Source organism: Anopheles aquasalis, chromosome 3 (genome assembly GCF_943734665.1).
Source record: "Anopheles aquasalis chromosome 3, idAnoAquaMG_Q_19, whole genome shotgun sequence".
NCBI classification, from domain to species: domain Eukaryota; kingdom Metazoa; phylum Arthropoda; class Insecta; order Diptera; family Culicidae; genus Anopheles; species Anopheles aquasalis.
Genome location: NC_064878.1, coordinates 20,373,430 through 20,395,904, shown reverse-complemented (window position 1 = coordinate 20,395,904; position 22,475 = coordinate 20,373,430). Strand labels below are relative to the sequence as shown.

At 45.9% G+C, this 22,475-nt stretch overlaps 5 protein-coding genes across 5 annotated transcripts; 2 read left to right on the top strand and 3 right to left on the bottom strand.

Moving 5' to 3' along the window:
* Window positions 1-713: 713 nt before the first annotated feature.
* LOC126574112 (nucleolar protein 14 homolog) lies at window positions 714-3,455 on the bottom strand. Its single transcript, XM_050234098.1, has 2 exons — window positions 2,973-3,455; window positions 714-2,904 (listed from the first exon to the last, which is right to left on the bottom strand). Exons 1-2 carry the CDS (start codon window positions 3,403-3,405, stop codon window positions 821-823), a joined length of 2,517 nt encoding a protein of 838 aa, XP_050090055.1. The 5' UTR covers window positions 3,406-3,455; the 3' UTR covers window positions 714-820.
* Window positions 3,456-3,800: 345 nt separating this feature from the next.
* On the top strand, window positions 3,801-6,227 carry LOC126574114 (uncharacterized). Its single transcript, XM_050234102.1, has 3 exons — window positions 3,801-4,139; window positions 4,234-5,497; window positions 5,589-6,227. Exons 1-3 carry the CDS (start codon window positions 3,910-3,912, stop codon window positions 6,195-6,197), a joined length of 2,103 nt encoding a protein of 700 aa, XP_050090059.1. The 5' UTR covers window positions 3,801-3,909; the 3' UTR covers window positions 6,198-6,227.
* Window positions 6,228-6,437: 210 nt separating this feature from the next.
* LOC126574121 (damage-control phosphatase ARMT1-like) lies at window positions 6,438-8,542 on the top strand. The gene is made up of 5 exons (XM_050234109.1): window positions 6,438-6,604; window positions 6,722-6,930; window positions 6,996-7,328; window positions 7,409-7,568; window positions 7,653-8,542. The coding sequence occupies exons 2-5, from the start codon at window positions 6,851-6,853 to the stop codon at window positions 8,409-8,411; spliced, it is 1,332 nt and encodes a 443-aa protein (XP_050090066.1). The 5' UTR covers window positions 6,438-6,604; window positions 6,722-6,850; the 3' UTR covers window positions 8,412-8,542.
* A 513-nt stretch (window positions 8,543-9,055) lies between these two features.
* LOC126574119 (GDP-Man:Man(3)GlcNAc(2)-PP-Dol alpha-1,2-mannosyltransferase) lies at window positions 9,056-15,718 on the bottom strand. The gene is made up of 3 exons (XM_050234108.1): window positions 15,634-15,718; window positions 14,124-15,563; window positions 9,056-14,056 (listed from the first exon to the last, which is right to left on the bottom strand). The coding sequence occupies exons 1-2, from the start codon at window positions 15,651-15,653 to the stop codon at window positions 14,126-14,128; spliced, it is 1,458 nt and encodes a 485-aa protein (XP_050090065.1). The 5' UTR covers window positions 15,654-15,718; the 3' UTR covers window positions 9,056-14,056; window positions 14,124-14,125.
* Window positions 15,719-20,700: 4,982 nt separating this feature from the next.
* On the bottom strand, window positions 20,701-21,229 carry LOC126574127 (TCF3 fusion partner homolog). The gene is made up of 2 exons (XM_050234118.1): window positions 20,980-21,229; window positions 20,701-20,914 (listed from the first exon to the last, which is right to left on the bottom strand). The coding sequence occupies exons 1-2, from the start codon at window positions 21,141-21,143 to the stop codon at window positions 20,779-20,781; spliced, it is 300 nt and encodes a 99-aa protein (XP_050090075.1). The 5' UTR covers window positions 21,144-21,229; the 3' UTR covers window positions 20,701-20,778.
* Window positions 21,230-22,475: the final 1,246 nt, after the last annotated feature.

Here is a 22,475-nt window from a genome sequence, read left to right as displayed (position 1 = left end):
CAACCAAGAAATTTGTCGCGTCATACCCGATGTCATGCAAACGATCGGGCATTTCTGGAAGGTAACATTCGTTTAAAATAGCCTCGCTTCTGATGTGAGTTGTTTCTTTGCAAGCGTTTGGAAATGGGTTTCGTTTCAACGCGTTAAAACTGACCGGGGAGCCATTGTCAACACCTCATTAGGAAAGGGGCAATCGCGACGATCAATGAAGTAGTTTTGGGCTCATAATTTGGAGGGAAAATGGGAACGGAATGGCAATTTCGTAAACGTGATTAACTCCTAACCAGCACCATTAACGCTTGTTTCACACGAATAGTTGATCAATTTTAGTTAAAATCAAGTTAAAGGTTAGATAAGTAAAATACATACTTTCGTTGTTTCAATTGGTTTACTAACCGTCTATTCACTTTGCCATTTGCGTAAGGCACAGGGCAGTTGTAGGGACATGATCATATTTACTGAGGAAGAGCAGTACAAAAGTTATTTTTGCAAATATTGATCTCTCGGAGCAAACTATCGATTATCTTCCAGCAAGCTTAATCTTCCATCAGACCCATTTGTTGGCGAGTGATTGCATAACAGCCATTATTTTAATAAATTTACTAAATGTCGCATATTCTAGCTGTGAAGAAATTTATTATAATCTGTCATCCCTCCACAATAAGCACCAGAAACTTAACTATTGTATGAGCTTAACTAATGAAGAACAAAGATGGGCAATGTTAAGACACATTTATTTCATTTTCTTCATCTTATCTAAACATGTTCATTATTACACTCGCACAGTGCCGAGATTGTGCTCGATTCCGTGGCCCGTCCTCTATTTGCGATACTTTGCTTTCCTATCGAGCGACTTCAGTTCACCCTGCTGTGAGGTGGCATCACTGAAGATACGTCTCACCTTCTCCTTACGCTCGCGATCGCTCTCCAAGCGGCGCTTCATCTGCAGCTTCGAAATGTACTCATTATCGAGACGAATCTCCCTGGCGGCACTGCGCGACGCTCGCTTAATCTTTTGCTGCATCTTCTTGCGCTGCTCACGCAGCGATTCCGCAGTCTTTGGCCGACGGCGAATGTCATCATAGACGGTTTCAATCTTCGGTTCCAGCATACGCAACGGTTTCGGTTTCTTTTCCGCCGCCACCAGATACTTCAGGGGCCGTTTCGCTTGCTCCGTCACCGTCGCTAGCAGCTCCTTAAAAATTGCCTTGACGGAGGCAGGAAGAGATGTCGCTTTCGATATCACCTCCACATGTCGCTTAAAACCTGCCGCGATCGTTTGAATTGCTTCACTCTGATCCAGCTGCTTGCAAACCACCGAGATCATACCGAACGTACTGGCCATCAATCGAACCTTGTAGTCGTCCGTCAGTTCGGTCTGTTGAAAATCTTCAGCCAACAGTTTGATCTCTGGACTGTGGTCAGTCGAGCTCGGTGTTGCCAGCGCAAGCGAATGTGGTACCAACTTGAACGTGCTGGCCTTTGCTACCGGCTGTGCGTCCTTCGGGTAGGCTAAAATCAAAATGTTCGTCAGGAAGCAATGGACCGCTGGAAGGAAGCGCTTCGACTGCTCAACACTCTCGAGCACGATCGTGACCAAAAACAGTCCGTGCGTAAGATCACGGCGGGTTCGCACGTTACAGCGAGTCAGCATCTCGCTCACAAACACCAGCACCGGTGTGACGACACTGTGGCGAACATCGGATGCGGAGTAGAGCAGCGGGACCAGCTTCAAGATGGCCAACGTGGACAGTGCAGGAAATCGTCGCGGATTCTTCCGATATTCGCTGTACTTCTCCTGTATCACTTCAACGAATAGAGGACCCGTTTCGAGGGGATCTTTCTGTGCCAGATCGTACAGGAAAGGCGTCAACGAGTGCAGAGCTTTGAAATCATCCTCAATCGAACCCGCGGCTCCGGGCGTGCTGAAGCGATCCGTTATCAGCTGCAGTAGGTACACGAACATTAACCTCCGGTTAGCCTTACTGGCAGGATGATTTTGATTGCATTTCTCCACAAACTTTGCCACCAGCGCTGCCTGATAGCCAATGTCACGGTTTGTGAGCAACTCAGCAAAGGTATCGTACTCCCTAGGAAACTCCAGAAAAGCGGGAATATCATAATTGATCTTAGCAGGCTCTGGCACCGTTTTGCTCTCCTTCGTGACATCTTGCTTTTTTGCCGATTTTACCGCCGGTACTGGGACATTCTCTTCTTCTTCCTCTTCACTTTCCGATGATTGTCCGTTTTGTAGGTCTGATAGATTGTCCTCTTCCTCTTCAGAGCTTGAACCATCGTTCTCCTCTTCGGAATCATCGGAAGACTGCTCACCATCGTCCTCATCGTCAGCGGTGGCCTCTTTTGAAAGATTTTTCGCATCGTACTGCACACCATCATCATCGTAATCGTCACCCTGCGCTTCATCACCGTTCACGTCATCCTCCAGGTAAGCACCATCATCTAGCGCATCAGCTGACCGATGGCTTTTGGCCGCATTGCCCCCCTCAGCGGTCTCACTCTTCATGCGCTCCAATCGTTCCTGCTCGAGCGTTTCACGCCGTTGCTTTTCTGTACGCGCCTGTTCCTCCGATTTTAGCTTCTCCGCTGGAGCACCGCGACGCTCGAAGATCATTTCACGCATCATGCGATCATAGTCGTCCAGCTTCGGCTTGTCGCTGTCCTTGCGCATATGTTCGCCAACCTGTGGCATGAGCGCCTTCAGGCTACTGTCCAGTTTCTGCATCATCTCGTACACCTCGTCATTCTCCCGTTGTTTCTCCACCTTCTGGCGCTTGGAGTTTGCAATCATTTCTTCGATCACGGTCTTCCGATCCTTCCGGCCTCCACCATCCTCACCCTCTTCGTCCGATCCACCACCAAAGTGAGCCGCGTTGGTGAACGATTCTGAAAAACACAAAACGCCATTAACTCAGTGACCTCATGGTGGGTGGTTTGTTTTAGTTAAACATTACCATCCAGCAATCCATCCTCCTCATCCTCGTCATCATCGTTGTCCACTGGATCGTCGAACCGCTCGAGTTCGGCCAACGTTTGACCGCGATGCGTGAGGTTCAGGTTGTACATTTCCTTGCGCCGCGACGCGTTCGACTGTGGCCGATTGTTTTTGCCATCTTTGCGTGCATCCACGAACCGATTCGCTTTGTGCAGTGTGGCGAACTCCTTGCCGAGTGTTTGCTTGCGCTTCTCGATCGCCCTCGCCCGTAGAGCGCCCGGTTTCACGGTGTCCCGTATCGAGTGGCCCAGCGTCGGATCGCGGTTCAGCACGGTAAACTTGGCCTTAAGGACGTGCGTCTCGAAGGGATTCGGTTTCCGTACCCCTTGGCCCCCCTTCTTCTGGAGCACCTTCTCCGAGCTAACTTTGTTCCGTTTCGATTTCGATTTCATGGTGGCCGCGGGTTGGCGAAATTCAAAAACCGCGTGTACATGCGATGTTTACGTTTTTTTCCGGTTTGACAGCCGGGCACATGTACCACTGAACGCTGAGGTCAGGTAAAGCCACACAATTCAAGCCAAGAAAGAGACAAACTATGAGATTTCCAAAACCAATTTTATCTTGTAAAACTCCTAGATATCAACCAAAATACTCCAAAACACAATATGCATCTATAAAAATACATAAACTAACCAGAATGCCGATAAAATGCTGCATAGTACAGAGGAAAACGTCTTTTTCCCACCTTTACACGCCACGTTTCCCAACCTTTACGCAACTTGGCGCCGACAGATTACTACTCACGTTTGCCTGGCCGGCATTTTTCGGGGAAAACAAGTGTGTGCACGACCGTTTTTAATTTTGTTTAACTTCCTTCTGTGTTAAAAACATCCGATTTATGCGTCGCGGATCGTTTGAGTGTTTGTCGAAATCGCATAGCTTCTGTCCGTCGCAAAATGACGAATCCGGAACCTCAGCCCGACAAGGAGGTTGAGGAAGTTGACCCAGCGGAATGGACGCTCGAAAGCGATCCAGAGATCAATGTGTCGATGACCAAGATCATCGTTCGCAACGTGTTTGATCTGAAGGAGCATGGTCTCAGAGCGCTCTGCAGGAATTATGGAACCGTCACCGATGTCTTCAAAATTAACTCATCCACCGCGTTCGTGGAATTCGCTACCGAGAGGTACTTCCCGGAGACGGAGCGCAAGCATGGGAGTTGTTTTGTACTGATCCGTGTCTTTTTGTTCTTTTTTTTTCATTCATTTCCCTTCCCCAAGAGAGGCCACGGTAGCCGTGCAGCAGCTAAACAGCAAGCTTGGTTTCCGATTTCAAGCTGACTTTGCACGGCCAAAGGAGACACAGGTAACCATTCCATCGAAGGGGGCGAACGGTCCAACCTTGGAAACACCCGACGAGACGTGGGAAGAGGCCAGCAGGAAGCGCCGGTTCAATTTGGCATTCTCGATCCCACTCGGCATCCGGTTTCCTAAACGCAATGCCTTGACCACACGCACGGATTATCTGCCACCGACGGATGCCAACGTGAAGCTGCGCCAAACGGATCCGGCATGTTTTTTCAGTATTGCCGAGAACAGTGAAACTTACTTCGATTGCCCATCTTCGTATGGTGCCGAGGATCACGAGCAGACCCCGGGAAAGGATGCTTTGGCCATTAAAACCCACAGTTCCAACTACACGCACCACGGGCTCGAGGAAGCGGAAAGAAGTCGCTTCGGTCCGGTCAAGCGTTGCGTCGTTTGCCATGGTTACGGTTTCGCTTACTGTGACAAATGTAGCACATCGTACTGCTCCACGAATCATCAAAGTGTGCACCACACCGAACACACGATCATCTGTGGTGGTGATCGGACCGGTGGGAAGCAAAATGAGAAACCTATCTCCACCGGCGAGCGGAAGTCGCTGATTCGCGATGATCTTCCCATCAAGGCAAAGGTGGTCATCACGGCTGTCCTGTCACAGAACTGCGTGTACGTTCGATCGGTCGATCAGGCAACGAACCGAGAGTATCTTAAAACGATCGGTGATATGGCCAAGGCAGGGCATCTTATCGGTGCCCGTGGAGATGGTGGTGGGAATGTTCAGCCAGTAGAAGGAGAAATCTATCTTGCCCCATATCCTCCACTTGGTGTATACGGTCGTGTCCTGGTGACTGATGCGATGTTTAACAAGAAGCGATGTAAATGCGTGTTCGTAGAGCACGGAATGGTCCAGATCGTGCGCTGGGATGCGCTGCTTCCGATAGACGATGATGAGCTTAAATATCGGAAGGTATTGGTATACAAGGTGCTACTGGCAGGCATTACGGAGGAGTACGGAACGGTTGAGCTGGCCATCGCTTACTTTAATCGACTGAAGGGCCAAACACTGTACATGACGCACCAGGTGGTGGATCGTAACATGGTCAACGTACAGCTTCGCACCAGCCGTGAAGGCAAGAGTGTTAACGAAACAATCAACGACAAGATTGTCGTGCCAGCTCTGCTGACGGACAGTGACCATGAAGGGTTCATCATGTACAAGGTACGGCGGCGATCGAATCGATTGCGCACATTGTAAATTGTAAATAATAGCCCTTTTTTGACTCTCTATTCTTCTCACTCGCTTTTTACAGAATATAACTCAAGCGGAACCGGCCCGTGGTAAAAATGTGCAAATCTTCATTCTCAACAAAACGACCATCCAGCTGGACTCGCGCGTCACGTGGATCGCCACTCGCGATCTAGCGTACCTGGAGGATTTGCACAACAAGCTACAGCACTACGGCAAAAAAGTGGCAACCTTCCAGCGGTACATGACTCCGCGGCACGGTGAGCTGTGTCTGGTGCGCTGCTGGCAAAAGTGGTACCGAGCCGTGTGCCACGAGACCGTCGGTGACTCCAAGCCGGCACTGTTTCTTTGCGATTATGGCAACATGATATTAGCCGATCTGACCGATATCCGCAAAATTCCACCTCAATTTGCGACGGAAGTGCGTACCCACGATGGATTGATCGAGGGATTCGAGGAAGCGAAAGCGGAAGGCGTCAAGCTGGATTCCGAGTTGCTGGAAATTTGCGTTCCGGAGAATGAGAGCTTACTGGCTGACATTTCCGAGCGTGATGTTTCGTCCGGTTTGACGAAGGAGAAGCTCAATTTGCTTAGGATTCATGAGTTTTCCTCCGTGATGGAACTTCGGCGCATTAACAGGCGTATGAATAAGTTGAAAGAACAACCGAGTTAGCCGTGATCGGAAGAGTTGGACTCTTCTTCTTCCGTTGGACTATTCTTCTTCCGTTCTAGTGTCCTGCTAATGACACGTTTAGAAAAAATAAACAAGCAGCCAATGAATGTAATCTTTTTCAACTGTTTCTTAAAAAAATAACGCCACAAAAACGAAGTTTGAATACGTTTTGTCTTGGTTATAATTTTCACCGGTGTATTCAAACGTCACAACATTTATTCAACAGCTGATTGTAGTAATCACAGTAGCCGCCGCCGAAACGTAGGTTTTTGGGGAAATCAAGCGTGTTGTGCCCAACGGAACCCACCATCAAACCCGCCGGTACAGTAGGGGATTGAAGCCTACAGTTAACAATTGCTGCCCATTGAAACACCGGGACACCATCTTCTGCCGGTCGCCAGCAGCTGGTGAGCATTTTCTAACCCATTCCGTGTACGAGCATAGGGATCAAGATGATTCTAAAAATAGTAATCCACCGTGCGCACCGTGTGCTTCACGCCGATTTATGCTTTCATGCGTTGCAGATCAACAACCAGTCATCATCAAAACGTTTATGTTCCTGGCTAGCGAGAGAAGCAACTAAACACTAGTAGCAAAGAGGCACCGTTTATTGATTGCTTGCTGAACTTCGTTAGGAAAACCTACCACCAGCCATGACCGAGTTGGCCACAAAGTACAACTTAATCGATGAAAAGCCTCCATTCAATGCGCCCCTGAAGGCGCAATACAAACAGTGAGCAGCATAGTAACCCTGATTATTTGATTCACTAAACGAGCGGGGACACTATTTTCTTCCAGGGGATTCGGTTTCTATACGATGCGTGAACGATTACCGATCATACTGACGCAGGTGATCGATCAGTTGTCGAAGGATAAGGAACAGATAGCGGCCAACTTTGGCGGGGACACAGCACGGGACGAGCTAAAGTCGGCTATCGGGGAAATCTCGAAGCTCAAGTACGAGCTGCAGACGGATAAGGACTTCAAACCCATCCGAAGCACCGTCGGGGATGAAACGTTATGGAACAGCTTCATACAGGGGTTGGGCGAAGAGAACTCGTACTACTCCGCCTGCTGGCTGTACGCGGAGACGTACATGTACCGTCGGCTTAACAACATTTTCGAGAACACGTAAGTGAAAGGAAGAGCTAGTGACTGCTTTAACGCTTCAAACGGAATAACTAATGCAACTATCTGTGCTACGCTTTCAGAACAACGCTGCAAAAGCTGGACTACTTTCAGCAACAGAAACATAAGGCTCTGACGAACTCGTACGATGCGATGGTAGCTGTGGTGCGATCGATCGATGCATTCAACGAAACCAACCGATCACGCGAAGAGATCGGAGAGTTCTTCCGGAAGCTGTTGAAGGTATGGCGGCCAAATGGTTTCGTGATCGCGCTTGTAATGGCTTTTCGTGACTTTAAATGTATGCTCCTTCGTTTCTCGTTGCAGCTCAACCTGTGGGGCAACCGTTGCGATCTTTCGATCAGTGCCGGGCAGGATGTGAAGCAGGATGGTGATCCGTTCAGCATGTTAGAGACTCTCGATCGTTGCATAGTCAGCGATCAAACGCAAGCCATATGGAACTGCCTGTTGACCAATGGAGCAGCAGAATCGGGTGTAGTGGAAATCATCAACGATAACTCGGGCTACGAGCTGTTTACCGACCTCTGTCTGGCGGATTTCATCATTCAACATCGGATCGCATCAAAGGTGTGCTTCAACGTGAAAGCGATCCCGTGGTACATTTCGGATGTTACGCCGAAGGACATGCAATGGACGCTCGATACGTTGGCGGATCATCCGACGCAACCGCTACTGGCGCAGTTTGGTGAACGATTGAAGCGCCACTTCCAGTCCGGCGCATTCGAGATGCGCCCCGTAGACAACTTCTGGACCTCTCCGTACGAATTCTATCGTATGGCCGATATAGCGCCGTCCCTGTACGAGACGCTGAGCCACGCCGTGTTACTCATCTTCAAGGGTGATCTCAACTATCGGAAATTGTTGGGCGATTTTAACTTCCCGTACACGACACCCTTCCCTGACGTGTTGCGCGGATTCCTGCCCACCAATCTCTGCACCCTGCGCACCGTGAAGGCGGATTTGATCTGCGGCATACCCGAAGGGTTGTCCGAGGAGTTGTCCAAGAAGGACCCCTCGTGGATGGTAACGGGCGAATACGGTGTGATACAGTTCGCCTCTAAATAATAACTACGATGAACTCGGGGGGGTCGGCAGGTTGTTTGTTTTCCACTTCTATGCGTTTCGATGTTTGGGACTGACTAATACATTTGCGTTGAATAAAGCGATTGTGGCATGCTTTTTGTTACCCTTATTACCGTTATTACGTTATTGTTACCGTTATTTGTCGCGTTTTGGTTTATTATGAGCAGCGTATTCAACTCTACTCATCTAGTGTTAGCTTGATGAGCAAATCTGGCATTACTGCTACCGAAGGAATCCCTCGGTAACAACATCATCCGAAGTATGACACGGTAAAATGTAGTAAAAGTTATGCATTTCTTCCATTTTAAATTGCCAGTCCTAAGATTTCTTTTATTTATATCAATGAAAATCTTCTCATTATCATGACAAGATGCCTTGTAGACGCAGGGAAAGAGATAGAGTCAGTATTGTTCGGTCAGGAGATCAAGACCGTCATCCACCGTTCCTCTTCCTCCACTGATTCAAATTGATTGCTACATTTGCTATCGCCAAGTGCCAATACTTACATTGGTTGTTAAGAAAATTGTAATAAATACTCCTCGTCGTTTCTTACCAATCCGAATACGCCGACGAATCGATTGCGTGTCGAGTTTGAATCGAACAAGATAAAAATAAAACAGTACATCGATTCAATGGATTATATCATTTATTTACTTACTATATTGATACTATACATGATAATTTTTGACTTGAATTAAAACAACTTATTTTTATTTTAAATCACCCTCATTTATCACATGATCGTCTTTATTTTAATTTTAATCAATTGCTCTCGATGCTAGTGGCCAATCTAATATGCACTTAGATTCATAACCGGATGAGCTACTCTAGCAGAGCTCTTCAACAATCTTCAACAAAAGGTGCGGCGAGTAAGATAGCAAGAAAGGTTTGGTTCCACAATGATGGGTGGTGCTAATAAGGTGGTTTTAGAGGAAGCAAATTTCGGAAGGAAGATGTGTTTCTGTATATTTCAGAGGCTAAGTACTTATCAGGTTGCACCCGCAAGGCTCGCCTCGTTTCTAACAGACATCAAATGATTAAGATTCCATGGTCCGGATTATTAACATGTATTTGTGCCGTGGTTCTAAATAAACAATTACGCTAACCATGTTTGCCCTAAAATTCCTTAACAAAAGTATACCCTACTCAACCGATTTGTTTGCTTAATTTAGCTCAGCTTCCCCTGGACCATAATGGTCGGTAATTGATATTGGTTGTTTATTTCTTTCTGTTGACATTTTTAGCATTGAGTTTATCATCACGTTTACCTAATCAACCTAATCAAATCGTTTAGCTTCATCTGTAATCTAATTGATTCATCAGGTCCTAATTCTTCTCTCATGCACCAATCTAACCTTTTGCTGCGCTGCCTTATTTACAGTCAAGTCACAAAGAAAACCCCTAATAACATAGCCTAGCTTGTTTATTAGATTTCATCACCATGCATCATCATACTCCGCCGTTGATTAATTACAATTCTTTAATAACAGCAACGTGACTGCCTTGAATTATATCATCAACTGTAAGCCTAATTATCAATCATTTCCATAATGGAAAATGTTGGGACATTACAAAACATGCTTAGTGTTGATTTCATCTATTGTACACATACTTTTGACAAATATTTTTAATCGAAAATTTCCAAACAGACATACCTGCTATAGAGAGCGAGTAAGTAGATAAGACATTTGGCACAGAATGCACTTTGAAACATTACCATTAGTAAAGTCGGGGGGATCGGGGAAAAGAAGTACGGTCGGGATCGCTAGCCATAACATCGTTGGTAAATAAGGTTGGATAGACATAGGTTAAGTCACTGGATAAGAAATAAAGTTAGTCGGGTGTTGAAAGTTCCGAGTGCTGGGAGAGATGCTGCGCGTAGCAAATATGCGATGTTGGAAGAAAATGTTCTAGTTCCAGATCAAAACGTGTGGCGAGTGATCAAAAACTAAAGCAACACAAGATCCTCAAGTGATCGCCTAAAAACTAAGACGAGAGTTCCTCGCACTTAACATAGTTGCACAGTTTACTTAAAAATCTTTAGTCTCGCATCACTAGAAGAGCACAATTCTCACAAAAGAAAGCCATTTTAGTACACAATTAAATGAATTGTTGTTGATTAATTCTGGTAGAAGTATGAGAATACTACAAAGTCTCAGAAAGTCAGCTCGATGACAGCTTTCTTATGTGATCGAGGCAATTTAGGTGACAAGAGGCGACGAAACTAAAGCGGACGATATTGCCCTAATTAGGAATCTTTTTGATTAAATTATTGTTGAAAGTAAACAAAATACTAAACTACTATTCAACCGCTACACTCCAAAGGGTGCGCTGCAGTTAAAAAAAATGCAAGAAAGCAACCCTTCGCGCAGTTTGGGCATTACAAAGCGACAGAGATAGCGACAACGTCGCCGCTCTTGGCAGCCGAGTTCCGGGGGCGATCAGAATAATTAGTCACAAATGACCATCCAAAAGAAAAAGAATCCCGCAATTCCGTTCTATTGCAAGGACACCCACAGTAAAAGCTCATCACTGAGTTGGGCATGCTTTTCCTCAACGTCCTCGAGATGGACGTGATGGCTGAAGCCATGGTCAAGGACCTAGTGAAGGAAGTTAGATCAAAAAGGGCCTTGCGCAGGTCTCCTTGAGGAGGGAGAACTGTTCAGCGCTTGGTAAAGACCCAGGCAAAGGATTCAGCAGCGAGGCGCCGCGCACGAGTGGTTCCAGCAACGATATCGACACAGATGGACAGGACGTGCCCGCTAGATTAAGGGTCTTGCAAATGAATCTAGCTGGTTTGGTGGGGCGTCCCCTTAACAGAACAAAAAGAACCACGAATGCTCTCGACGACGAATCAATCATGGAAGAGATAATGCTACCTCACGTAAAGGAAAACATGCCACTAATATGGATATTTCAACAATACAACGATCCAAACGTATGAACGCATGGTTTGTTGGAAATAGTGAGTCAGTGTTACCTTGGCCTAGTCGAGGTCCTGACCTAAACCCGATTGAAAACATGTGGAATACATTAAAGAAAAGTTAGAATTCATTTTATATGATTAAAACATTGGTTATTGGGTTTGCAGCTTGTTACGAAGAGGTAGAGTCTCCCCTTGCTCGGTGCAAAAGATAGGAGATTAGAGATAGGATGATAGAGGGAGTCGAGCACCTATTGAGAATAACGGGGAGAGTAAGGAAAAAACGAGTAGAATGGCAGTCGGAGAAAAGCTACGAGAAGCAGCGAAAGTTTTTTAGCCTCGCGGACACGTGCTATCATTGTTCAAATGGAAAAGATTGGTGGAAATAAAGCGGGTTCAAAAAAGTCGCAAAAGGTGCTATCTTCGATTCGTGGACTGAATCCGTTTCCGATTTGAATTTTCTCACTTTCTTTGACATTGTACATAACATCTTTCATGTAGATAGCTATCATACCCTCTACAATAAGATATTTATTAATTTTTTTATTAATCCGAATGAAGTAATGAACCCATCAGCTCTTCAACTAACAAGTAGATTTAAATCTACTGAAGAAACTGCAAGTGCCGTCGAGTTAGGATCGACCACTGGTGGTAGCAGGATCGTTCCGGCGTTGAGCCTGTCATTCTCGGCCCACCCCGCCAGTAACAGGATTAGAGCCATCAACAGCAGCAAACGCTACATTAGCGGCATCTGCAGCATCAATGTATGCTACTGCAGCAGGCTCACAAGACTCATCAACAGTTGCAGTAGCAATGGCCGACGCAGATTTAGAAAACCTCCACCAAAAAGTAAATCCGGAACATACATGATTTGTTGGTTCCTATCGCGATCGCCGTGATGGTCGGAGCAGAATCATTTTCGTCGATTGATTTGCGGTACGAGAAGTTCCTTAATAAAGAACTTGGAAATTGACATAGACTGCATGTAGATGCAAACAGCATTAAACAATTTGAATTATCAGCAAATGGACAATTCTCGAACATTATCGAACTAAATGCACTAGAGGAAGCTTTAGAATGTCCCAGAAGCACATCGAAAAGTTTAAAATTATTTATAGTAATCATTGATTAAGTCAGTAAGAGGTTGATGGAACATATGAGACTTCATACATGGGCAGAATGTCGATGCATATCAATGTCTAGAAGTTAGGGAGGTGAGTTTACCAGCTCCTGTATCCAAAAGTGCCTCGGAAACGAGCGCTGTCCCGCACCAACCAAACACGCAACCGTGTTTAAATTTACCAATAAATAGTAAGGGAGAGCAGAATATTTACTTATATGGGAAATAAATTAGCCAAGGACTTCAAATTTAAAGGTGGTTTCACATCGAGAGCGTTTTCTCAGCGTTTTACGAGCGTTTTTTGACGCAATCTGTCAAAACGCGTTTGTATCGTATGAAAATATAAGCAAGTGTTCACACGAAAATATCGCAGCTTTTTTAGGAGCTTTCGATGGAGCTTAAAGTTAGCGTTTTCGATTTTGAATCTGTGGAAATCCACAGAATTGCCGCGTTTTTTCCAACTGACAGCCGGCTACAGTCGTTTTGTTGGTAAACAAATCCGCTTGAGACGCGCACCTTTGAGGAGCTCAATCTACAATCAGATAAAATGGCAAACCCTTCGTTTATAGAAAAGTTAATCGACACAGTGCGCAGCTATCCTGAAATCTACGATGTTAGGGACCCGCAATACAAAAACTATACAAAAAAGAATTACTTGTAGCTTACTGCGCATCGCGCCCAGTCTGATCAGTGAGTTTAAGCTTTTGCGTCAAAAAACGCCAACTCTGGCGTGTTGAAAAACGCTCTCGGTGTGAAACCAACTTAAGAGGTTAGTTGTAAAAACAAATCACTATAGGTATCAATGCCATAGAATAAACCCTACAGTGTAGTGAAAAATAAACAATATTCGATCAAAAAAGTTTTTAACGAAACGACTACATAACAGAACAATTTGGATTAAAGGGCTCATCCACGGATGACCACAGCTAGTTACGTGTGGCATTACGGGCAGCAGTGAAACCTAGCGAATTTGCGCAGCGGAAAAGGACCGTAACGCTATGCCATTTGAACCGCGTACCATGCAGCTTATGCTACAGGACAGATGAACTGTATACACGGAGAAATGAGGATTTTTTAAGGGGCGTAGCTAGTTTATACAGTTTGTCAACTTTAACTAGGTGCCGATTAAAAAGTAGATGCTTTTGGGCAGTAAAATTTGTAATTGGCTTTCTCACAGTCAAACGATCGAGTAAATGAGATGGATCTAGCTTCCAATCAATGAATGTTGCGATTCTTGTCAAAGGATAAAAAAGATGTTCACAGGATGCTGTGTAATGCGCTCAAATCTATTATGTGTCTGTTTGGAGAAAGCTAATATTTGTTGAGAAGCGTGAGTATAGTTTGTAACATACGCTAAGCATATTTGTAGAACATCCCAACTACACCTAACAAGATCTACCTATGCTTCTTATGTACCTGGCTAGATGTGGCCTTTGCCGACAGTCACGTTGTGTCTTATCTCTTAAATCCTACCTTACGCATGATAATGCATATGGCCCAGGAGCTTTGGTTGGTGATGTGAGATGAGATGCCGTTCCGCGGTGCCGTGTAGGTGTAATTCGATATTAAACGTAACATTGAAGGCTGAAATATTCAAAAGATAATTAATACGATAGTCAAATCAGACTGTTCTCACACTCCGGTGTATTACCTTTAATCCATGATTGGAGAAATGGCACGAAGGAATCCATTTTCAAACTCTTTCTCCGAAAACCGTTCTACCGAGGCACGGGCAGCTTCACGTAGCTTGGCGTTGTACTGCGGCGTATTGTAGAGGATGGTCGCTATACATCGCGCGTAATCATACGCATCGAACGCCAGGTACCCATTCTGGCTACCTTCGGAAGTTTCGATTATGTCCATCAGTGGACCACCGGAACGGTTGGCAACCATAATCAATCCGGCCGCCATACAATCGACGACACTGATCCCGAAATGTTCGTTCCACATGCAGTGCAAGCCAATCGTCGCCTGGCGGTAGCAATCAAGCAGCTGCTCGTACGGTACATTCACCCGGAACTCGACGGAATTTTCCAGCGACAAGTGTTTCGCCAGATCCTGCATATTTTTCACTCGCTCGCGATCCTCCTCGTCACGACACGATCCCACGATGAGCAGACGAAGCCGATTCCACAGTGCCTCATCATTGTTGAGCAGTGTCCGTAGCTCGTACATGGCTTGCAGCTGCAACGGATGGTCTTTCTCGGGCCGGTACTGGCCAACCGAAAGGATAATTATTCGTTCGTCGTCCGGTTGCCGCTCGTCGCCAAAGTTGCGCGCCGGTTCAAGTTGCTTCAGCTTCGACACCTCGCAGGGCGGATACACTCGGTGCGTTTTGTACGGGACGTCCCACAGCGAAACGATGTGGTTCTCGGTCCAGCTCGAGTTCACCATGATGGTATCGGCGCATCGTCCAACCCAGCCGTAAATTCGCGAAAAAACGCGATAATACACGATCTTCAGCCACGTAGCGAACGGATTTTTCGCTACATAACCTCGATTGTTGTAGCTTTGCGTATGCGACTGCACCCTCCGGAGCATGTCGGTGCTGATGGTTGGGTAGTGCGTGTAGCAGCCTATTCTGCAACCGCCAAAGAAAGCAAAAATCGGGTAGGTAAAGGCGTACCCCATTGTGTCGATGAATACGTCCGGCTGTAGCTTGAGCAGGGCTTCGAATCCGAGAACAATGGAACCGATGCTTTGTCCCAGCAGGGTGAAGTGAGGGTAGCATGCGGCCTCTACCCAACGGCGCTTTCGCAGGTAGACGAACGATATGCGGTCGGCGTTTAGATTGAGATTGAAATTGCGCTCCGCCTTCGCCAATATCTCCGCCGCCGTTGCGTCCACGTCACCGGTGTACACGTAGAGCCGTACACCGTCGTCGTACCGGTTCTGGAGCGCTCGCACAGCGCACCACAGAACGCGCTCACCTCCGCCACCGGCGTTGCAGTACGGATGGAAGAAAGCCACATGCTTCACATTCTCGTCGCTCCGTTTTCGCCGCTGGAACTTTATAAGCTGGCGCAACAAAATGCTCACCGTCAGCAGACCGATGGCCACGAACGACGCAAAAAAGAAAAGCACGTACACCCTGCGGAACAGACCCACGGTCAGAATAGCACCGGATAATTCGATAGAAAGGGGTTTTTTACGATACTTACAGACTGCACCAGCAGAACATGGTTCCGATGCGCCGAAAATTGGAAAATTCAATTCACGGGAATTCCGGGCGACTTGATGCTGGCGAGCGCGCAAAAAATATGTGTTTTTTTTCTGAATTGCTGAGTTGAGTTGTCAGCGCGAAATTATTTACCGCGTCACCTTGTGCGTGACCGTTAATCTTGAATTCAAACCGGCAGTTGTTGAAATAAATCGCCAGTGCAACATGCTATCCGTCATTGGGATAAGCTATCAGGGCGATCTTTCTCTGTTCAGCGATTGGACACCTAACAATACTCCAGTACAAGTCGTACAATAAAAACGTGCGGCAGCAGGGACATAGAAGAATCATTTCCAACCCGCTGGCGGTCGCGTAATCTTAGTGGTGGGCTGGAGTCGTATCTGGAGGTGCTGCGGCTACCAGCGCTTGATGGTCAGGCGTCACCAGACACCGAACTATCTGCTGCAAACACCTGTCACGACTCGTCGCAATCGCAGATCACGGAACCGGAAACTATCTCCAGCGGTAATGATATTTTCAGATGCATCGAGTGTGTCCGGGCGTTCCCAGTCAGCCCGCAGCTAGTCACTATCGACATCGTGCAAGCAGCAAGCACCGTCTCTTATTAAAACTTCATCAGCGTGGTGCCACGATCGGGATTTATCGTATAGAAATACCGTCGAACACGGAACTGTGGCCGACGTTCCACAACGGTGTTGCGTCCGGGTCTGCGGCTGGGTTGTCTGCTACTAAAGGTAGGCTTACCTCTTATCAGGGACATTTTGCGTTGCTGCAGGTATGTGAAGATGTTGCACGCGCATGCTTGATCTCATCTACGGCCCCTGGGAAGCAAAACAATTGTAAAGCTCCCAGGGGCTGAGAGTGAGGGTAGCGAGGCCGTATTTGGCGAATTGATTGAAAATGGTTTGAACAACAACTGCAGATGTAGCTATTTAAAAAAAAACTTCATCAATTTCTCTATTTATTTGTCATTTCATCAGGCCTCGTTGCTTGGAATTAAATTATGTGCAACAAAAATTTATCTTCATGCCCTTACCCTAGGACGCCTAGAGCACCTTTAAGTGTCAGGCATCCCTAGACCGAGTTCATCATTCTCAGTTATTTTAATAGATTCGTTAAGAGTGTTCAAAATCTTGTTACAGCTTACAACTCTCAATTCCACTTGGCTGTGTTCTGGAGCCTTTCTCCGCTGCCTTGCTTTCCTAGCTCCTAGCGCTAGTTTGTTGTGAAGCGAAGTTTTTCAATCTTCATTTATCTACCCTCTGGAGTTTGTGTTTTGTTTGAAGTACCTACAGAATTTCTTTGCGAATATTGTAGAGCAAAATGAAGAATGGTAAGCAGGAAAGATGATGAGACAAAAGAACAACTTAAACTTTAGAAGTTGTTTGCTGCGTCTGCTTTGCGTCAAATATTAACGATGTTGCTCATCTTCTCCTTGTATCCTTTTGAGTTCTATGTACACCTGGAGAGTGTCAAAACGAAATATCTATGCTAAAGTTCACGATGTTCAACTTTACTCCTTGGTGTCTGTCCTTTGGCAAGCGAATCGAATAAGAAAGTAAAAGGCACATCCGGCATGGGAAATTGTAGACAACCAGTTACCGTTCGCACAACATTGAGTCTTCGCGCATGGTTGCGTCGAAACAAAAATGAATGTTATATCCTTTTCATCATGGATCCGATAGCGAAATATCGTAGTAGAGTATGGCAAGTCCGGTTTGTCCTCGAACTCCCTCGCTGCCCTACCCCCTCATGCAATAATAGTGTTACGGATGCGATTCCTACTGTAGGTAAAAACAACGAAATTTATAACCAAATGCAAAACAGCGGCAAGCAACATAATGGTGTTTGGCAAACTGCATCTGGATACCGTGGATGTATTTGTTTTCTCACATGCAACGATGCGATGCTGGCAATTCTACGGGTTGGCAAAAGAATCCTTTTCAACAATACACCTAGCGGAAGCTTTTTCTTCCCTCTTTTGCCCGTAAAAATATTATCAAACCAAAACTCCGTTGATATGACCTTTTACCTTCAGCTACCAGGCAAACGATCAAGCAACATTTTCCGAATACAAACAAGTTGAGGATTCATAGTTCCAGATTTAAATTTAATAGAATCTAACTTTACTGTGCCAGTCACAGAGCAGATAAATATTATTGAATGGTATTATCTACTAGCGGGTCATGGTACTCTTGTGAATCTCTAAAGCAAATCGGAAAAAGCTCCGCCCGCCGGATACAGAAAAAACTACCATCCGGCCCGAACAGCTGATGGTGTCCCCTCGATAGGACACCGCTTCCGTTCTTCTTCATTTGACATTCCTGAACACAGGAAGGTGACACCCAGCGGGGGGCCACTGGTGGGAACGAGTGTTTCTTCTTCCGCTCTCAGTGACCTCATTCGATCGCCTGCGCCACCACCGTTCGGTGCCGGTAATTTCGTTCGAGTAACTGCTGATAATCTAATTAACTGCTGCACTTGCCCCGGTGTTGACAGATTGCAACAGAACGGAAGCCACAAACGCCATAAGTCATCCGTCGTTGGACCTCTGCCTCATTATAGGCACCTAACGAGTAGTGCTTACCTGGAGTCGCCGCTCAGGGGACGGTTCTGTGAGGCTCTGTGGGTGAGGCAAACGTTTACGCAGGAATGCAATTATGGTCGCGCCTAGTCGACCGACCGTGCTTGGTGCTTCATGAGACGGACATAATTGCGAAGTGATTAATTTGTCTGGCCAACGGTTCGGTTCTTGATTTATGGTCCAAGACTTCTTTTATGGGTCAAGAGGAGAGAGGTGGATTGGAAATTATGGATGCAGGCGGAAGCTGATGAACTAAGAACGATGATGAACGCAAAGTCATGCTGCACAATAAGGTCTAATGCAGAAGTTTCAAACTAGAGGCCTAAATTAATTTGTGTGGCCCGCCGTCACTTGGTGTAATTGTATGTTAAGTTTGTTCATTAATTGTTACATATGTAACAATTTATCTATGCATATGTTGGCATTGAAGATTTATAATATATCTGCAGTGATAGTAGATCGAAAAATTGGTTTATGTAGCTAATTAAATCTCAATTCCTGAAAGTACCGCTTACCTGGCGCCTCCACCATCAAACTTAACAAAGCCATGCACCACCAAATTAGGTGATTAAATGGCTCGCGCACTGGGTCATGCTTTAAACTGCGGCCCGCATCCTAATATAAGTTTGAAACCCCTAGTCTAATGGAAGATGACCATCATACTTGTAGTAATCATTTTATTAATATTTGAATTGCATATTTTCTTCGACTGTTTCTATGATTCGACTGTTATGTTTCTATGACAACTTTTTACTCTGCATCAAATTTTAATGCACTCTTTTTTATCTTCAGGTAGGCAATTGGCAACTTTTAGAAGTTTTTTTGCAGGCTGTAGGATGCTGTTGCAACAACTCGTAGCACCAATAGCCGAAAAGCATTTGCCATTTGGCAGATGATTTGCTTCAATTTCACTGGCCAGCGAGGAACGCGAAGCAATAAGTATCCTAGACGCTCTATTTCCTTTCCGGTCGAAAACGGATTCCAACCTTTTCGGACAGAACCATAAAATCCTGCTTCGGTGATACATTGTTATTCATTTCCGGCTTTTCACATGGCTAGTTTAAATATCCTCGTTCTCTGTGCTGAGATTAGCTTTCTCTCTCTCGTTCCTTCATGCCGTCGGTGGCTTGAACCTGCTGATAGCTGAGATACAGCTCGCAGCCTTCAAGTGGTGGGAGTATGGTCTAACATTATGGTCCACACCACAAAGGAGGAACCCCTTGGAGAGTCGTCGCCGTCATCACTTTCTTCTCCGGGTTCGCGAGTCGGTCAACCGCGTAAGAAAGGATTTTCTGGGAATTCTCGGCACGCCAGATGAAGACGGGAAGACGATACGTAACGTCCTTGATGTCTGCGATACCTCGAGGCGCTGGGATTGCGGTGGGCGGTCAAACCAACGGCGATGTGCACCGTCAGCTAGAAACTTAGTGCCGAAGAGAACGGGTCAAAATCACACTGGACTGGATTTCATTGCCACAGCTCAAGGGAGCACGCCTGTGGCAGCTCGGGAAAAACGAAGCTTAGCGAAAGTCACGGGAACTGGGAACCGTACAAGCTCACCACAAAGATGGTGGTTCAAATGTGAGTCAAAATGCGGTCGCTTGGCCAAAGAAGGTGTAGCACTTCTTGCGAGAGTACTGGACGTCGGGATAAGGAAAATGTATCTCGCTCTAGACGCAGGACAGCGATACAGCGATAACAGAGAGAAAGGATGCCTGCTAGCAAGTGGGGGAGTGCTAACAGCCACCCGTCTTGATACGCTTCCCTCTTTTGCTTTCGAGGAGAACGTCCCTCCAGGTCACCTAAATACGATGGCCGGAAGCAAGCATGATATGAAAACGAATTCACAGCTACACCCACCCCACATACGAGTTCAGGGCATGGCAAATCAGTGAAAGACAATCTAAACACGGCTATCTTGTATCATCATTATGCACGTTGCTGATGAGCCTTTGTTCCGCGGGGTGTTTGGGAACACGTTGTTATTTATGGGGGAACGATTGCGTTTGCGATTGGGAAATATTTATTTGGGGAATTGTTATGGTTTGTTTTTCCTTGGACCACCCCTTTCGTTCTGTTTTACTCTTGATTCAGCAATAAAGAAATAACCAAACAAAGCGGGAGCGAGAATAAGGGAAAAGATTAGCTAACATGCAATTATCATGTTAAGGAATAAGGTAATGCTTGTTATAAATAAAGAAGAATCGATTATGGACATACAAAATCAATAAATGCTTTAAAACATAGAATGATTAAAACGAAAAATTAAATAAATCAATTTGATACAGCAGAACGCTTCTCTGTACAAATATTGATTTGGTTTGTGATTTTCATAGCGCATCCTGTTTAATGATGGAAGCAGCTCTTTTGCTATTCCAATGCAGAAGACCCTAATTAGTAAAAATGCAAAAGAAATTTAAAAAGATCTGATGGAAAACATCCCAAAAAATATGCACCTTTTACATTTAAAAGCATTGTATTTATTATTAACATAACACAGCATCGCTTAAAATATGGAAAGTACGCATTTTTACAACTTATTTACTCTTCTCCTTCCTCCTTAATATCGGTCGGATCGGGAGCCGTCCTCCAGTCGTCGTGGTGGGAATCCAACCGGGCCTTCAGCAGCTCAACATCTCGCGTGCGGCTTTTGGTCATTTTACGAACTTTGTGTAACCTGTGGAAGAGGTTCGGTGAAATGATTTAACAAAAGACCCAACGATTGTTGTAAAGATAACTTACCTAAACACCAGCCGCTCGTTGCTTCGTTGAATCGCTTTGCATTTCTCGTGCAGCAGCCTGCAGCCTCGCCGATAGGCCTCGTTCATGTTTGCCGGAGACGCCTCGGTAGGGTTTTCCACGTTCGTATTTGCAGCGGAAGCCTTGCCCATTTTGCCGTTTGTCATTTCCTGTATTAAAACACACCACTTTTGGGATTTTCAGCTGAATTTTAAACACGGAAACGCGGAAAAACGATTTTTGGGCTCCGTTTGTTTATTGTTTACATTCGCGATGACAGCTGGATTTTGACAGTTCAGTTTTCGCTGCCGAATTCGCCGTTCTTTTCGCGGTGCGGGCGAAATGTGGCTGAGTAACGGAAAACATGAATTTAAAAATAGTTTTATAAAAAAAGGATTTTTTGTAAAGGGTAACGTAGGGACAACAGAATTAAATCGTCTATATTATCTAATCAGAAAGGGAAGACAAACTGATGGCAAGCCTACATCGTTTTAAACAGAATGCTGTATGCAGAAGTCATCAATCCAATATGAAACCACATGTGGACTTGATCTTTGTTTTGCGAAATTGTTATTTCATAGGTTCCTTGGCGAACGAAAATCCGCAAAACGATCATCGCTGTACATAAAAAGATCATATGATGCGATTCAGTCTAGACGATATCAATTCTAGTTGTTGGTTCTTTAATCACGACCAAAAACTGTCCGCATATCGATTCCCATTCCCTCTGTCTGTCTGTATCAACATTTCAATCGAACATTCCAATATTTATCTTTAAACTGGCGCATCAACACCGGATGTACACAATCCAATCATTCCACGCAGAGCAACCGCAAAGTCGTCGTCGTCGTCGTCGTCGTCAAGGTTCAGGGCCATGGGCCGGGACCGGGTGTCTGCAGAGATGTGTGCTCATCGGAAAAACCTGTTGATTTTGGCGGCCATCGGAAGCGTCTGCACCAGAACCGTTGGTCACGCGCCGACTTCGTCGAGCCCGCAAGCGCTGCGCCAGTAAACGGACCTCCACCGATCACCTGGTGTACCAGTGGTGGCAGTGGTCATACCGAGCAGACATCTTTACAGTCCTTTTGCGGTACTTTGGTGCCGTTCGGAGGAGCTCAATGCCCGTAACTGTTGATACTTCTGCAAACCATTTAACCAGCACCTCGTTTCGTTCCACCACACCTCAGCCTCGGCCCTGAGGTGCGCGTGAGGTTGTTGAATTTTTGATAAGCAGTTTGTGTTCTTGACTGTTTTGCCGAAGGACTCTCCTTTTCTGGCTCCCTCCCGTGTCCTGTGTGTCCCGTCTCGAGACGAACCGCGTAAAGCAACGGTCAGATGCTTGGTGTCGACCTAAACGAGCGCGACACGCAGTGAAATTAATTCTGGACCCCCGAGAATGACCACGATACTCGTGCTGTTCGACAGTGGTAATTTCGGTGGCCTGATGGGCACCCCGCCTCGGTAACGTGTCGTGCGGTTGTTCGTTATCCATGGGCACG